General features: G+C 40.7%; 1 protein-coding gene across 2 annotated transcripts in view; it reads right to left on the bottom strand.

Moving 5' to 3' along the window:
* SLC41A2 (solute carrier family 41 member 2) overlaps positions 1-18,854 on the bottom strand; it is a 136,906-nt gene that overhangs the window by 51,502 nt on the left and 66,550 nt on the right. For both annotated transcript variants that reach the window (XM_036252852.1, XM_036252851.1), the window contains exons 5-6: positions 16,560-16,704; positions 12,728-12,874 (exon numbers count right to left, since the gene is read on the bottom strand). In XM_036252852.1, coding sequence (XP_036108745.1) covers positions 12,728-12,874; positions 16,560-16,704 — 292 coding nt within the window. The remainder of the gene's footprint in view (positions 1-12,727; positions 12,875-16,559; positions 16,705-18,854) is intronic.

The raw sequence follows: 18,854 nt of genomic DNA, 5'->3' as shown, positions 1-18,854 counted from the left end.
GTGTGGGTGGCAGTCATTTGATGTGTCCCTTTCACATCGATGTTTCTCTCTCTCCTTCTCTTCCTCTCTCTCCCTCCCACTCTATCTCAACAAAAGATGGAAAAATGTCCTCAGGTGAGGATAAAATAATAATAATATCCAAACAAACTTTATTTTCATGGCTTTGTCTGACTTGCCATCATTATCTTTAAAATTATCTTTAAAATAATTATACTACCAAAATCCATTTAGAGGATCTTGACTAATACTACATATAGTGTCATTTTTCTCTTATGATTTTTTAAAAAATGAAAAACCTTTATTGAAAGGACTCCCAGTTCTCCTTTTTAAACCACTGGATAAGGATAAATAATGTTCTAATTAGGAAGTATTCTTACCTCTTAAAACAAGTAAGGTTGCCAACAATCTCTTTATAGGATTAAGCAGAAAACTAAAAGCATTAAAAGCCATTAAATACAAATGAAAAGAACTATTCTGCTAGGTCAGATCATCTTAGTATTTCATTTCCAGGTCAAGAGAGGAGCACCATGCCAGGCTTTCAAGTTATTTTCAACATTAAACCTCCGAAAGGTCATCTGAAGTTGAAAAAAAAATACCCAGCATCCCAACCCCAGAATCACTGCCTTGAATTTTCAAAGAGAACAAAAAAATTTCTCCGTAAGGAAACTAAAAATAATGAGTGCACAGTTCCTCAGAAACTTAAACAGTTATCATATAACCCAGCAATTCCACTCCTAGGCATACTGCAAGAGAACTAAAAACATACGGTCGTGCAAAAAACTACAAGAATGCTCATGGAAGCATTATTCATAATAGCCCCAAAGTAGAAGCAACCCAAATGATGAATGATAGTCCTAGCCAGTGTGGTTCAGTAGTTACAGCATCAGCCCATGAACCAAAGGGTTGTGGGTTTCATTCCCAGTCAAGGGCACATACCTGGGTTGCAGGTTCTATCCCTGGCCTGGGTTGGAGCATATGCAGAAGGCAACCAACCAATGTGTCTTTCTCACATCAATGTTTCTTTCTTTCTCTCTCTCTCTCTCTCTCTCTCTCTCTCTCTTTCTCTCTCTCTCTCTTCCCCCCCTCTCCTCCCCCATCCTACCTCCTTTCCATTCCCTTTAAAAATCAATGGAAAGCCCTGGCCAGTTTGGCTCAGCAGTTAGAGCGTCGGCCTGTGGTCCAGAGAGACCAGGGTTCGGTTCCCGCTAGGAGCACCTACCTCAGTTGCAGTTTGTCCCCAGCCCTGGTTGGGTCGTGTGGGTGGCAGCCACTTGATGTGTCCCTTTCACGCTGATGTTTCTCTCTCTCTCTCCCTCCCACTCTATCTGAACAAAATAAGAAAAATGTCCTCGGGTGAGGATTAAAAAAAAAATCAGCCCTGGCCGGTTTGGCTCAGCGGTTGGAGTGTCGGCCTGCGGTCCAGAGAGACCCGGGTTCGGTTCCCGCTAAGGGCACGTACCTCGGTTGCAGTTTGTCCCCGGCCCTGGTTGGTCGTGCGGGTGGCAGCCACTCGATGTGTCCCTTCACATCGATGTTTCTCTCTCTCTCTCTCTCTCCCTCCCGCTCTATCTGAACAAAAAATGGAAAAATGTCCTCGGGTGAGGATAAAAAAAAAAAAAAATCAATAGAAAAAGTATCCTTGGGTGAGGATTAACAACAACAACAATAAAGAGATGAATGATAAACACAATGTGGTACAGTCATACAATGGAATAATGGTAATCCACACAATGGAATATTATTCAGTACTGATTCATGCTACAGCATAGATGAACCTTAAAAACATACTAATTTGAAAAAAAGCCATACATGAAAGGTCACATATTGTATAATTCTATTTTTTTGAAATGTCTAAAATAGGCAAATCCAGAGAGACAGAAAGTTGCCAGGGAGCGGGGAAGGACAGAATGGGGAGAGACTTGCAAAGGTTTCTTTCGGGGTGATACAAATGTCCTGCAATTACACAACAGGTTGCACAATCTTATGAATGTACAAAACCCTACTAAATGGTACACTTTGAAAAGGTGAATTGTAGGGTATCTAAATTATATCTCAATTTTTAAAAATTCCAACAATTATAAAATAAAAAGGAGGGGAGACTATATCCCTCAAAAATGCCAATGGCTTAAAAGACAAAGAATGTACATAACTTTGTAAATACATACATAGAGAAAAAGAAAAAAATAGAAAGCAAATGGGGTGAATGTTTAACATCAGGTGAAATCAGGATATAGAATATACAGGTGCTTTTTTGTAATATTTTTAGTTTCGCAACTATTTAATAAATTTGAAATTATCTCCAAATTAAAAAAAAAAATGTTTAAACACTAAGAAAAAAAAGAGTGGGAAAACCGTGATAAAATAAAAGTATCTAAAATGATTTACTGAAAATGTTGTTTTTCAGTTTCTTAACAAATCTGACATACCCATTCCCAGCAAATTAGACCATATGTATAAGTGAATAGGATTCTCCTTCCTTTTTCCTGGGTAACTCCTAATCCAATTCTGACAGATTGGAGAAAAATTACAAATGTCAAAAAAGGGAAGTGCTAAAATATGCTTAAGGATATATTGGTGTTTAATAAATGTCACAAAATTGAAGAATTAATTTTAGAAAACCATAACAACATAATCTGCCAGAGGAAAAGGTCAATTAAAAGCCAACCATTATCTAATTCTAGAGATTTCCCCACTTTGCTTTCTCCTGCCTCCTTAACCTCCCATTAATGGATTTTATGTACCTTCCTTATGTTTTTCTCCTTTATTCTAAATGCACCAAAGGGACTCAAATCTCCAGAGAATTTTCTCAGTCCTTTGAGATCTTGCTTCTGGGCATGTCCTCAAAAACTTGGCTCAAATGAACTCTTATAAAACTTTTTTTAAAAATCTATGAACTTCTGCATTAATATAAAAACCTAAAAGAATGCCTTCTTTCTAAATAAAATATTTATTAAAATGATCCTAATCACAATAATATTATATCCCTGGCCCGTGTTGCCCAGTGGTTAGAGCATTGGCCCAGTTCCGAAGGGTCTCGCGTTAGATTCTCAGTCAAGGGCACGTACCTGGGTTGCATGTTCAATCCTCATCCCCAGTGGGACGCATATGGGAGGCAACCAATTGATGTTGTCACATAGATGTTTCCATTTCTCTCCCCCTCTCTCTCCCCTTTCCCCTCTTTCTCTGTCTCTCTCCTCCTCCCTCCCTCCCTTCCACTCTCTCTAGAAAAATCAATGAAAAAAATATCCTTGGGTGAGGATTAACAAAACAATAATAACAACATTTTCTATTCATTTCAGGGCATATAAGTGGGTACTGTGGTAGCCTGAATAATGGCTCAACGGCATCCATATCCTGGGTCCCCAAATCTGTGAATCTTACATTATAGAGAAATTCCCTGCAAAGTCAAGGATTCTGAAATGGGGATGTTACCCTGAATTACTTGGGTGACCCCTAAATGTAACACAGGTGTACTTACAGGTGGGAAGTAAAAGGCGATCTTACTATAGAAGGCAAAGCAACGTGACCACAGAAGCAGGGGCTGAGCCGTGTGGCTATAAACCAAGCAATGCTGGCAGCCCCAGAAGATGGCACCCGCCCTGCTGACACTGATCTGAGCCCTGCAGAACTCATTGTGGACTCTGGGCTCCAGAAACAAGGTTTGGGGTCATTTGTCACAGCAGCAACAGACAACAAACATCAGTGGAGAAGTAAAATTTGGTGGGATTTAAGCCTAATGAGCACCTGTGAACCTTAGTACTGAGTCCGTGATACATGTAAACCACAGAGAAGTGAGGATTCATACAGCTAAAGCGGTTCCGACTGCTATGACTCCACCCACCTGCCAGACATAACCGCCGTGGTTTCCACTCACTGCTTCCACCTTCTGTTAGGTGGCCGGTGGCATTTGGCAGCTACCGTTATAAGATTTCATTAACAGCATTCATTACCCCGCCCTAAATTCTTCTGAAATATGTAACTGCTAGAAAGACATGTTTGTATGGTAGCTGTTTCTGTGTAGACAATAAAGCGATGGGCATTGTAAGTTGTACACAATTTTCAAGATGCCTTTTACAATGACCAGCAGAATTTGCTCACTAAATTGACCTTCCAGAAATCACTCTAAACTAAGATGGTGCGGTCCTGAAACACTCTGAAGAAGAGTGACATGCATGATAGATTTAGATTCTACTCACATCACCACATCAAGACAGTGACATTCTGGAATGTCGTGTAAGTAACCAGGTGTCATCCCCATTAGTGTCCATAGGACAGAAGTAACAACCTGAGGCTGATTGTTAACCAATCTTATAGCTTCAGCTAAGCCATCTTTTTAATGTTAACCTTGAAGAATGAGAAATCAACATTCTGCTTCTCAGAACTTGCCCACAAAGAGTAAAGCTGATCATTTTTAAAATCAATAAAGATCACGTACGTAAAAGAAGTATATAGCCATGCAGCTATAAATAATTGTAAAAGAGTTTTTAAAATCTTAAAATTATTCAAACAAGAAGAAAGAAAAGACAACAATTATTGTGTACAGGTGTTTCAGTTACTGGCCCAACTTCATATCTTTTTAATAGCTTTGAAAGATTACTCATGTTTAAAGATTACTATATGAATGAATAAATACCTTTATATTTTCTCTGCAAGTCATACAAAAGCATATCAAGTTCCAGAACTTAGATTACTCTCCAAATTTTCTATTTCCTCTTCTATTTCCATTTGAAATAGCTCTTTTCTAGCCATATGTTACCGTTTTAGTTTTTCTATACTGGTACTAATCTCTAGAAACTTTCTGCTAGAGCAAGATACCCTACCAATATTTCCCTAATACTAAGTCCTCATCAAAAGGACCAGATACTGTGACAAAATCATTCAGAGGGATATCTATCTTCTATTTTCCATATATCTATCACTTCCCAAATAACCTCTCCCCCCATTAATTGGGTAGCTTTCAAAAGGAATAAAGCATTTGGTGAAGTGCAATTTACTTAACATCCACTATGGGGCGCTACAAAAATTAAAATAAAATAAAAACATGGGTTTATCCTCAAGAAGCTTATACCCTCACAAAGGAAGGTGCTACATTGACACAAAAAGCTGATGACAGCCCAAACGTAAAGACTATCTTAAGAGAAGTATCAATAAAGTGCTATAGGGATTCGGAGGAGAAAAAGGTTGAAAAATGCAGGTTCTATGTGGCCTCTATGGGGGGTTTGAATCATCTTCTGGACTGGCTCACAAAAGTCAGAGAACATTTTACTTACTGGATGACCAGTTAATTATGAAAGGATAAAAATAAATAAGTAAAAGGCTACATCTCAGAAACAGCCAGGTGGAAGAGATGCACAGGGCACAGCACGGGGAAAGGGCCCAGAGCATCCATGACCTCTCCAAGTACAAAACATAGAAAAGAAAAGAGAAAAACCACAGGCTGGTGTAAGAATCAGTAAATTGCCAGTGTGGCTGGAGTAAAGGTACAAGAAGGGGAGAAGCAGGCCACTCCTTAAGTTTTTAAGGACTCTCTGAGGCCTAAATACAAGACTAAAACTTGAACTCTGTTCATTAAGCAGTAAAGACTTACTCAGGCCCTGGCCGGTTTGGCTCAGCGGTTAGAGCGTCAGCCTGCGGTCTGGAGAGACCCGGGTTCGGTTCCCGCTAAGGGCATGTACCTCGGTTGCAGTTTGTCCCCCGCGCTGGTCGGTCGTGCGGGTGGCAGCCACTCGATGTGTCCCTTTCACATCGATGTTTCTCTCTCTCTCTCTCTTCCTCTCTCTCCCTCCCACTCTACCTGAACAACAACAAAAAAAATGTCCTCGGGTGAGGATAAAAAAAAAAAAAAAAGACTTACTCAGGGCGACTCCAAAAAATAAAGTGAATAGGAGTAAACAAAGCTCTTGGGCTTTTTTTTTTTTTTTTTTAACTGGAGAGGTAAGAAGGGGGAAAATCCATATTTACTTCAGGTATCAGAAATCACCAAATTTTATCAGGACTAAAAGAAAAGTAGCACATTGAACGAATGTCCACTGATCTTAGTACAATGTATCAAAGCTAACAGGACATGAGGGGAGCTGTTCAAAGTCCTTTCTGAATATCCAAAATTCTAAGTGAGACCTTTCTCAATGACCAGTTCTTTGAGAGCCGTACAATATATGGCCTCTATTTATAACTAAGGTCTATAGCTGGCCATGAAACCCTCTTATCTCTAAAGACTGCTGTGTTTAACAGTTCAGGAATTAAACTTTGTTTCTAAGAACTGGGCCTCTTAGCAGGAGGAATAGGGTCTTGGAATTTAATGGTTCAGAATACCACCAATACTAGGCTTACAACTGCTATCTTATGAGGCCCCCTAGTGCCCACAATGTAGATACTTCAGAAGTTCATACACACACTTAGGAAAACCTTTATTAAATCAACTATGGACTCAGTAGCTATGATTCTAGTACCAATTCTATTCTGGGAGTGTGGGGGGTTCCCACACCACCAAGAAATTCTCAGACACCAGCTGAGTGTCCTTCCATCCAACTCAATTCTAACAATATATACGGGAAGATAGAGCATCAGATTCCACGGGCTTGGTCCTTCCCTCCTCCAAGACCCCCACTCCCCCTCCCCACACACACACACCTTCAGATGCCACTCCAAGTACAGGTTGCCCCTGCGCTTCTGGTCGATGGGCCGTTAATCAGAGGTTCCCACACCCCCCTCCTTGGGTTTGATTAATCTCCTAGAGTGGCTCATAAAACGCAGAGAAACATTTTACTTACTAGATGACCAGTTTGTTATAAAAGAATAAAAATAAATAAAAGGACATGATCTCAGAAACAGCCAGGTGGAAGAGAGACACTGGGCACATAACGGGGAAAGGGCCCAGAGCTTCCATGTTCTCTCCCAGTACAAAACTCTCCCAAATCTCCATGTGTCCACCAACCCCAAAGCTCTCCGAACCCCATCCTTCTGGGGTTTTATGGAGGTGTCATTACATAGGCACAGGTGATTAAATTATTGGTCATTGGTGAGTGATTTCACCTCCAGAGCCTCTGGCCTCCCCAGACATCAGGAGATGGGACTGAAAAGGTCATCCCTCTACTTTGGGCTGGTTCCCCTAGCAACCAGCCCCCATCCTTAGTTGCTTTCTAAAAGTCACATCATTAACATAAACCCAGTTGTGATGAAAGGGACTTGTTATGAATAACAAGACACCTGTTTCACCTTTTGGCTCTGAAGCAACTTCAGGCACTGAGAACAAGATGTTATGACAAAATATTAGGACAAAAGATGTTCCCATTACTCTTCTCACTCAGAAAATACCAAGGTTTTGGGAGGCTGTATATGAGCCAGGAACCTTGGACAAAGACCAAATATATATGGGAAATATATTCTGATCATCTGAATGACCCAATATAATTTCTTATACATCACATCACTGCAGCAGCCCATTAAAAATAATATCTTTCTTAGGAAAATAAGTGATACAGATAAAATGTAAAAGATCTGATCTTAAACCATTCACTTGAATGATTTTAAGCCAACTTGCAGAAGGTAAGGACTAAAAAGTCTAAGCAATATTTAATAATAAAATCATTTTTCAAAATTATGGTCTCTGATGGTAGCATTCCATTTCACTCAATTTCTTAATCCAGTTAAACTACTAATGTATCATGTATAACACTCAGGATCTGAAAGATTAGATTAAGGCTTTTATAAGGAGAGTTTATCACTTGTGTGACTTAAAAAAAATAAAATTTGAAAAGTCAGCACACATTATTTTCCTCTAAAGTTGATCTATCTTCTGGAATCTCATACTTAGGTCTTTATCATTATAAAATTGTCATATTTACTATGATAACATTCTTCAATGGTATTTTTTTTTCTTACCTGTTTTTTTTGTTTTGTTTTTTTTACCACTGTGGCTTTAACTGAGGAGATACACTGGTATTTAGCAAGCAGCTAAGAAATGTATTTAAATGACTGCATGGTGATTTTTTTTTTAATCTTTATTGTTGAATGTAGAATGTATTACAGATGTTCCTCATTTTTCCACCATTGACCCCCTCCTCCCCACTCCCGCCCCCCTCCCACCTTTTCCCACACTATCGTCTGTGTCCATTGGTTATGTATATAAGTTCTTTGGGTTATTTATTCCCACCCCCCAACCCCTTTCCCTTTGAGGTTTGTCAGTCTAGCAATGAATTTGTACTTCTTAATCTCTTCACCTTTTTCCCCCATTCCCCCAACCCCCCTCCCATCTGGCAACCAACAAAATGTTCTCTGTATCTATGAGAATGTTTCTGTTCTGCCTGTTCATTTTGTTTGTAGATTCCATTGTCGATAGATATGTATTCACTGCTATTTTGTTTGTTCATATAATTTATCTTTTTCTTCAAAAAGACCCTTCATCATTTCATATAATAACGGTTTGGTGGTGATGAACTCCTTTAACTTTTTCTTGTCTGGGAAACTCTTTATATGGCCATCGATTCTAAATGACAGCTTTGCAGGATAGAGTATATCTTGGTTGTAGGTTCTTGCTTTTCATCACTCTGAATATTTCTTGCCACTCCCTTCTGGCCTGCAAAGTTTCTTTTGAGAAATCAATTGACAGTCTTATGTGAACTCCCTTGTAGGTAACTAGCTGCCTTTCTCTTGCTGCTTTTCAGATTCTCTCTTTGTCTTGAACCTTTTGCATTTTGATGATGATGTGTCTTGGTGTGGGCCTCTTGGGGTTCATCTTGTTTGGGACTCTTTGTGCTTCCTGGACTTGTATGTCTGTTTCCTTCACCAAGTTAGGAAAGTTTTCTGCCATTATTGTTTCAAATAGGTTTTAGATCTCTTGTTCTCTCTCTTCTCCTTCTGGCACCCCCAAGATGGGAATGTTGCCATGCTTGAAGTTGTCCCAGAGGCTCCTTACACTATCCTCATTTTTGGAGATTCTTTTTTCTTTTCGCTGTTCTGATTGGGTGTTTTTTGCTTCCTTATATTCCAAATCAATGGTTTGCTTCTTGGATTTACGTACTCTACTATTGAATCTGTGTAAATTATTCTTTATTTCAGTTAAAGCCTCCTTTGTTTCTAACTGTGCCTCCATCATTTCTGACTGGTCCTTTTTCATGCTCTTGAGGCCCTCACTGAGTTCATTGAACATCCTTATAAGCAGTATTTTGAACTCAGCATCTGTTAGGTTGCTTATCTCCATTTTGCTTCTTTTCTTGGGGTTTTGTTCTGTTCTTTCATTTAGGACCTGTTTCTTTGTCTCCTCATTTTGGCTGCCTCTCTGTGTTTGTTTCTATGTATTAATTAACGAGAGGTATGGGGCTATCTGAGACCAGATGCTGCTTGTTTGAAAGAATTTAGGAAAAACCTGAAGCAGGATCCAAGACAGGCCAATCCTATGGTTAAACAAGTGGCAACAGCTTGGGTGGGCCTGAAAGTTGGGTGGGGCGGGGCCTCAGGGAGTCAGCAGGGTGGGGCTACCAGTGTGAGCCAGGTTGCTGGAGTCCCAGATATGGCGGCTTTCTGCCGCCCCAGGGAAGGGCTCACCAAAGGAACAAAGGCCTCTGACAGCACATCTGTCCAGGAGAAAGCCCCCTCTCCAGCCCTCGCTCTAGTGCCAAACAGCTCAGTTCTTCCCTGTGTGTCTCTGGTGCCCCTCGAGCTGCCTCCCCTCCAAGCTTAGAGGGAGAGAGTCCAATAAGTCCGTGCGCGGGCCCTTTAAGGAGCTGCCTGGGGCTCCAGCCGCCTCAGCCTCCCTGAGCCTCAGTTCCCGCTGGTTTTTCCAGCCAGAAGTGATGGGGATTCTCTTCCTGGCACTGGAACCCTGAGCGGCGCACCTGGGGACAGGGACCCCCTCAGTCCTCAGGGAGGACCTTCCCAGCCAAGGTGTCCTCCTGATTTTTATCCGCCACCCGTGGGTGTGGGACCAGCCCATCGTCTCCGCCCCTCCTACCAGTCTCGATGTGGCTGCTGCTTTAATTCCGTAGTTGTAGGACTTCCACTCAGCTGGATTTCAGGCAGTTTTGAATGATGGTTGTTCTGTAGTTCTGTTGTAACTTTGATGTGGTTGTGGGAGGACCCAATACCGCGTTTACCCAAGCCACCATCTTCTATATGGTGATTAAGTACCCAAGTCTGCAAATGGTATGCCTTTCCTTTTTATGTATGTAAGGGAACCCATCCCCAGCCCCACCCTCAGTGTTCCTGGCCAGACCCATAGAATTTCTGTCCTCTCAATAATATTAGGAAGAAACCCTTCACCCTCTTCTACCTCTCCCTTCTTCCCTCTTCCCTCTTCCTCAGAGTGGGAAAGACTTACCTAACTAGTAATTCTCAGTAAAGGGCACTAAGCATGCCTAACTCATCCCCTTTCTCTTTTGGGATCCAGCCAGTGAGACAGGCTCCCTCCACCAGCACAGTGAGCAGTGCTCCTGTTGGGGTGAGGACCACAAGCTGTCCAGCTGCCTGCCCGTGAGTGGGCGCATGCGTGTAACAAGGCAGGAGGGCAGGATTACGTCACACTCTCTGAGACTAGCCACAAGCTAATATTTCAATCCCTGACTTCAGCATCACTTTCTAAACTGTATAATAATTTAGAGGAGAAAAGTATGACCAATTATCACCCAGGGACATAAATTAGAGCAGATTATCCTTTTAATAACATAACTCCCATTTTCTGTGCTTTTATTGACTGGGAGAGAAAGAAATTGAGGATTACTCTGAGTACACTTGAATTTATATCACTCCTTGGACATTCCACAATAAAGAAACAAAACAAAACAAAAAAACCTAAGAGCTATGGGAACAAGATCTTACATTTAGGCTATTGATAGTTTACTGTCCTTACATCAAGTGGAAACATCTAATCTTCAAAATGAGAATATTCCTTGAACATATGCATCAAATCTTACTGAATATGTTTTATGCTACTCATTAAATAATTCACGTAATTTTATATAGTAAATGAATGTCTCCAAAAGTAGTAGATACCTCCTGCCTTTGTTAGGCTAAAGCCCTTTCTTTATTTTAGCTCGGAAACATATCTGAGACTCTTCTTCAAACCAAACGTTCTTTAGATTTACTCTAAAGTATACCATCAATCGCCCTGGCCGGTTTGGCTCAGCTGTTAGAGTGTCCGCCTGCGGTCCGGAGAGACCCGGGTTCAGTTCCCGCTAAGGGCATGTACCTCGGTTGCAGTTTGTCCCCGGCCCTGGTAGGTCGTGCGGGTGGCAGCCACTCGATGTGTCCCTTCACATCGATGTTTCCCTCTCTCTCTCTCTCTCTTCCTCTCTCTCCCTCCCACTCTATCTGTACAAAAAATGGAAAAATGTCCTCGGGTGAGGATAAAAAAAAAAAAAAAATTAAAGTATACCATCAATCTGCACAGAATCCATGAAAATATATGAGGATATGTGAATAAATGCTCCTGGCTTGGCTTATAAACTATCTTTTTGTTTTCTTGTATTACTGTGGGTTTGTTTTAATATATTTTTTTAATCCTCATCCAAGGATTTTTTTTTTCCATTTATTTTCAAGTATAGTGGGAAAGAGGGAGAGGGAGACATAGGGAGACAGAGGGAGACAGAGAAACATCCATGTGAGAGAGACACATTGACTGGTTGCCTCCCACAGGACCCCAACCAGGGCTGGGGACTGAACCACAACAAAGGTACGTGCCCTTGCTAGAGTCTTCGCTCCAAAGGCCGACGCTCTAACCGCTGAGCCAAACTGACCAGGGCTGTTTTAAATTTTTTTTTTTTTGTATCCTCACCCGAGGACACTTTTCCATTTTTTTTATTCAGGTAGAGTGGGAGGGAGAGAGAGGAACAGAGAGAGAGAGAGAAACATCGATGTGAAAGGAACACATCGAGTGGCTGCCACCCGCACAACCGACCAGGGCCGGGGACAAACTGCAACCGAGGTACATGCCCTCAGCGGGAACCGAACCCGGGTCTCTCAGGACCGCAGGCCGACGCTCTAACCGCTGAACCAAACAGGCCAGGGCTGTTTTAATTTTTTTTTAATTTGGCATCTTAAAAAAGAAAAATGAACCACAACCAACTTTTAGCACTAAATCAATTCTCACAAATCATATTCATTTACATTGATAGTAGCCCCAGAGTATAAATCTGCAGTAAAACGATTCATTAGATTACATAAATACTCTATCACTATTATCAGAAATCACATATATGACTCCAAGTTCACACAGTGTTCAGGTTAACTCTCCTGGTGATGTTTTTTTCTTTTTGTTAATTACCATGCTCGTTTCTGATTGAGGGGAAATCACTCGGTGTCAAGCACCACCCTAAGCTTATGTTCCAGGACAGCCGTACAACGCACGTCTCAGAACGCTGTAGGCTGACTCCTCGCTGGCTACACAGTTACAGGAGAGGGCAGGCGCCATGGAACATGCCAGACCTGTGTTCAACCTGCCTACCAGTGGCGGGTAACATACATAACCGGTATGCGCGTCCGTTTTCTCATCTGAAATTAGAGATGATAAATCGTATAGAGTTTTAAACTCTATAAGAAGAAAACAATATGTGAGAAAAAAATATATGAGAACCGTCACACACCGCAGAGGTACAAGAAATGGCAGTTGTCCTAATCAGTCTCCACCACAGTTCTAACACGGATGAAGAGACCACGAATTCATGGCATTACTGTAACAATATTTATTTAAAGAGACACTGAATAATACATTATATTCAGTTTCAAGTCAACTTACCGAGACAGGAGTACAAACCCTGACTTATCCAAGCCAATATGGCAAGTGTTATAAGGTCACCAAAACTAGCAGCAATGGGTGTAGCAACATTATCAGGGTTTATTCCAGTCTTCTTTGAACCAACGATAACCCCCACCATTATTATTCCTAGAAGAAAGAAAGCGCATTACTTATATGCTATGATTTTAAAGACAATCAGCCCCCGTAAATACTGAAATACACCAGGCTAGAAAACAGCTCACGAATCCCAGTGAGACTGCTTAGATGACTAACCCAATCAAAACATTTGATGCTAGTGCTCTGGCAAAATGCTTCTCAACATTCCAAGTGGGAAATCATGGAAGATTTGCCTTTAGATACCTGAAAACCTCCTGTAAAATAACACTGAAGCTAAAGTTTCAAGTTAGTAACCTGTATGTCTTAGATATGATGCGTTTATATGTATCAAACCCAAAGGGTTTTATTTTAACCCTCAAATGATGCATGAAAATATCAGAGAAAGGTAAGTCATATTTATATGCATAGCAGCTGGGAAGAATACCAATAAAAACAGATTTGTTTACATAGTGGTAGCCAGAAATATTTGCTTCTTTTTATGATGTAAGAGTATTGAAATATTAAGAGGAAGAAAATAATTAAATTTTGAACGTAAGGCCAGAAGCTGTCTTTGTAAAGGATAGTCTCTCAATCCAAGGTTTTCTGTCTAGGAACCTACAATTAAAGAATAGAAGATGAGTCCGGCCAGTGTGGCTCAGTGGTTGAGCATCGACCCATGCACCAGGAGGTCGCCAGTTCGATTCCCGGTCAGGACACATGCCCAGGTTGTGGGCCTGATCCCCAGTAGGGGACATGCAGGAGGTGGCCAATTAATGTTCTCTCTCATCTATGTTTCTATCTCTCTCTCCCTCTCATTTCCTCTCTAAAATCAATAAAGGCAAAAAATTAAAAAAAAAGAATAGGAGATGAAAATGTGACTGTGTACTTATACCTTTAAAACCATATTTTCCTGAATGATAGAAATGGGAGAAAAATGATAACGTTCATATCCACACTGAATTGAGTAAGCATTCTCATGCCAACACGTTCATTAAAAGGATGCAGTGGAGAGTCAATGTAAGATTAGTTCACTATGTGCTAATAAAAAATCAATATGGAAACCTAAATATTGCTATTTAAAAAACAAAACAAAACAGGATCTCACAGCATTTTTAGATTGGAAATGACTCTAAATGATTTTCTTCCAGCAAATTCATGTTATGGATAATAAAACTAAAGTTTACATCTTGCCTAAGGTCACACAGATTGTATCTCCAATCCGATGTTTTTCCTACTTTGCCAGAAAGCCAAAGTTATTAAAAGTAGAACTTCTGCCTTGCTTGTCTCATATCTTATATTCTGGAGTCTTTTTTAATCTATGGACTTACCTTTCCCATAATATCAATGAAGAACAAGAAAAGCAACATCAGAAAAACTTTTTAAATGCATTATGCAATAATCAATCAAGATTGATCATATTGATCATATAGAATTGTTTTTTCAAAATCAGTTCATTTAAAGATCCATATGAAGAGTTCTGTGACAGAATGCCATCTATATCAGTTCAGCTGAAGAAACTGTTTTACCATCATGGACCAATAGAAAGAGCTGGGAGTCAGGAAATAGGGTTTAATTCTGATTATTCTGTAAAAAGCTGATAAAACTGGACAAGTCAACTTACGTGAGTCAGTTTTCTCACCTACAAAAGGTGGTTAATAGTATCTGCTCTATTTATATTAATGTGGTTATAAAAGTCAAGGTATCATAAAATGAGAACATATTATTCAGAGTAAGAAGTATTAAACAAATGTATTTTAATATGATTTTGAAAACTGCAGGCAACACATAACCTGCTAAGCTGAAAATTTTTAAACAATTCTTTCTATATGAAACAAAAGCAGAGAGAAAAACAGAAGCAAATGAACCTCAATAAAGTGCTAATGCTTTAACATTTTTTTAACCAGAAATTGATTTTCTAATAGCTTAACTTCACTCTCCTTTGGTCAGTGTTGACTCTATTCAATTCTAATGATTCTACATACAGTCATACATCGCTTTCTGACAGGGATCCAGTCTGAGAAACGCACCATTCGGCGATTTCGTCCTTGTGCGAACATCACACAGAGTGTACGTGTACAAACCTAGATGGCAGAGCCTGCTACACCTAGGCCGTATGGTACAGCCTGCTGCTCTCAGCTACAAGCCTGTACAGCATGTGACTGTACAAAACAACCATGAGATCAAATCAGGCACAAGAGAAAATGATGCCATTGGAACACGGTAAACATGAGATGTATGAGACTGTTCCCCAAGAAACACACCATATGGTTTTACAGTAATTTTTTAATAAGTAGAAAGAGTAGATGCTAGCCCTGGCCAGTTTGGTTCAGCGGTTGGAGTGTCGGCCTGCGGTCCAGAGAGACCCGGGTTCGGTTCCCGCTAAGGGCACGTACCTCGGTTGCAGTATGTCCCCGGCCCTGGTTGGGTCGTGCGGAAGGCAGCCACTCGATGTGTCCCTTTCACGTCGATGTTTCTCTCTCTCTCTCTCTCTCTCTCTCTCTCTTTCTCCTTTCTCTCTCTCCCTCCCACTCTATCTGAACAAAAAATGGAAAAATGTCCTCAGGTGGAGGATAAAAAAAAAAAAAAAGAGTAGATGCTAAAATGATGATAAATAATATGGTAAATTATTTACTATAAACCAGTAACAGAGTCATTTATTATCAGTATCCACATTGTGTACCGTACATTATTGCACGTGCTGTACTTTTATATGCCTGGCAGCCCAGCAGTCCGTCTACGCCAGCATCGCCACAGACACGCACTGTGCTAAGACATTACAATGACTATGACATCACTGGGCAATAGGAATTTTTCAGCCCCAGTATAATCTTATGGGACCACCACTGTATATGCTTCACCGACTGAAACATCATTAAGCAGTGCATGACTGTATAGACAAGAAACTACCCTTAATATAACTTAACTACTAAAACAAAATGCTTGAAAATATTTTAGGAGTCTTAATTATAATTAAATTCTCTAAATTCTGGGATAGAGCCCAACCAAAAAGTTAACTTCATTATATGACCACCTGACATGAGAACCTTCTATTTTTAACTCTGCTGGTGATATAAGGGTGAGAAGATGACGATTATTTAAAAAAAAAAAAAAAAATTCTTTATTATTATGATTTGATAATAATCTAGTTACCTGGTATAAAGTTCATATTAATAAATATTGTTAAATGATGTCCCAATGGAAAGTTTCTAATGTAGTTAATTTTTTACAACTCTGGCTCTTCCAAATTCAATAGCCAGCAATCTGCAATGTTAAGCTTATGGTTATATTTGTATAGCCACAGAGATAGTGCAGAGTTTTCTTTGAAATCTGAAACTTGAAAAACTTTCAACAGAGAGACTGTTTTTGGAACTCCAGATTCTTGGAATCCTTGTTACCCAACTGACAAGCCAGTCAAAGCCTCAGCATGATTTCCAGGAAGGAGTTTTTCAATTAGGTTAACTTAAGAGAAACAAATGAATAGCTAAGCTATTTTCCTGATCTTGTCTGGGAATTGAACCAGGGTACCTAAGGCCAGGAGGCAACTCAGAAAGCCTGTTCTACACTCAGGTTTACAGATAACAGATAGAAAGGGTATCTGAAATAAGATCTTTTAAAAGTTTGTAGACAACTTTTTTTTTTTTTTTTTATGACCATGCATCATTTAAATAAAAATAGGCATAACCTTGGGAAACGAAAGTAAAGGACTGCGAGAGCAGACGTCTGTAAACCCACTCACCCTGCAGAAGAGACGCAATGAAGGCGGTTGCCACGCTGCTGGAGCACAGAAGTATGGAATGATCGAGGTAGTATTTTCCCTCCGGAATCCAGCCCAGTATAACTGCTGCCACGGCTGCCAGAAAACCAACGACTGTTGCTTGAACCTAAAAATATATACATATTTCATAAAATCCAATGGATTTATTCATTCCGAAAACACGTCTTTAAATCTGATTATATAAATATGCATACAAGATGTCAGAAGAAAGTACTGCTATTGGCAATTCAGCTGCCTCACCTTTCAGAGAAGCTACCATATTTTAGTTTTAATGTTCCCTAAGGATGTGGGTACTCAAACTGCCCAGATCTGGTGGCCATGGGTATGGAACAGGATCCAGAGATCTGTTTTTAACAAGCACCTCAAGCGACTTTGATGATATAACCCACAGATCATCTAATAAAAGACCAACCTTAGGGCCGAAAAGTATACAACCCACAAAATGAAAGTCTGACCCTAGTGGCAGTGTTGGCTAGAGACTGGGTTTTCATGATCCAATGATAAGAGTTTGGCTCCTGGCTATACCACCTAATTTTGTGGCAAATTATTCAAATTAATTCACACAACAATTATTAACTTAGCATCTTCTATGTACCAGGCTCTATGCTTGGTGTTGGGCTACAACAGTGGTCAAAATAGTTTTATTCCCTGCTCTCACAGAGCTCTTGATCGGTGGAAGAGACAGACATCAAATAATAAACTTGCACATAATCACAATTGTAATGAAGGCTATAAAACTTTAGTTCCTAATCTGAAAAATGACAATAATAATACTGAACTTGAAAGGGTTATTTTGAGATCTAAATGAATTACATTAATATATAAAGTGCTTCCCACAGCGGTGGCATAAAGCAACACTAAAAAAAAAAAAAAAAATTAGCAACTAAAAAAAAGTAACACTGACTGGGAACTCTTAGAATTGTATTAGTAAAATGTCAGAACAAAAGAAACCCTTTGGGAATCATCTGGTTTACTGACTCTTAACTGCCTTTGTGTCATGGACTCCTTTGACAATCTGATGAAAATGAGATTCCGCACTGAGTAGGATTTCTGGGTGCCCACGGATTCTATGAAGCTAACCCATGGACTGGAATCCAGGGCTCTGGGTAAAAAGGAAAGATCTAATCCCGTCATACAGTAAAGTAACAGAAGAGCCAGAGCTGGCGAGTCCTGAGCCCAGACTCCCGCCCCATGGCGTTCCATCAGCTCCTGTTGATGTCACCCACAGGTTCAGAGCTGGGAGGCAAGCGGTCAACATCATTATGGCTGTACAGTGTCACAACATGTCAGCATTTTCACACTGGTGAGTAAATAATATAATATGTAAAAGCAGTAATAAAATCCATTACTAGCGTCAATTCTAGCACTGTGATTCCAAGTTTTTCTTGGAAATAAAATACAGAGCTAAGGAGCCTATGACAGACTTGCTGGCATGTACATATATGTATATATGGGAATGGAAGCACACAGCTGAGATAAGGAAGTCCTAGTCTGTAAGCCTGCAAAAGAAATGCCTAACTGTATCCAAGAGAAGAGCTAAGTCTGGGTTCAAGGAGTAGCTGGGGAGGGAAAGGGGGCCATGGGCCTAACTAGACTGCGTGCAGGGCTCAGCCCTCCTGGTGAGGCGAGGGTTCTTCACTGGGATTGGAAGCTTTGCTGTATTCGACAATATACACACTTGTCTAGGCAGCCTCCCTGTACCACTGTTAAGAGATCTGTAACAGGTACTCTGCGTGGGATCCCATTCCATAATCAGGAGAGCACACACCCCAGTTCATGGGGGCGTGTGCCTGCTCTGACCTTTCCATCCGTCCCCGCCTCTACCCTCTGAAGACAGACACTCAGAGGAGCCTTTGCTAGCCTGTCCTGTTCCCTCCCCATGCTCATCTCCTCCACAGGCTTTACTAGATGAAGCCTCAGGGAGAGCACGACACCCCCAACCTGCCCTTCTTTTCTTCTCCCTCTGCTTCTGTCCACAGGGAACGGGGCCCCAGCCAGGTGCTGCCACACTAGCTGGCACCGAGTGTGTCCTGATGGGCCTGTGTGGGTTCCGTTCCTCATACATCCTTGGTGGAGTGAGACAGACACAGACTTCAGGCCATGGCAACTGGGATCAGTGAGTCCCCAGCCATCTCTGGCTCCAATACTGACCACCAGTTGCAGGGAGAGAGGATGACAAGGGAAGGACTCAGACTGTGAGTGGATGGAAACAGGAAAAGCTGAGATAGAAATTATTACACTAATTTGATGAATAAT

Source organism: Molossus molossus, unplaced genomic scaffold, assembly GCF_014108415.1.
Source record: "Molossus molossus isolate mMolMol1 unplaced genomic scaffold, mMolMol1.p scaffold_m16_p_10, whole genome shotgun sequence".
NCBI lineage: Eukaryota > Metazoa > Chordata > Mammalia > Chiroptera > Molossidae > Molossus > Molossus molossus.
The sequence above is the reverse complement of the archived record's forward strand: the minus strand, read 5'-3'. Positions and strand labels throughout refer to the sequence as shown.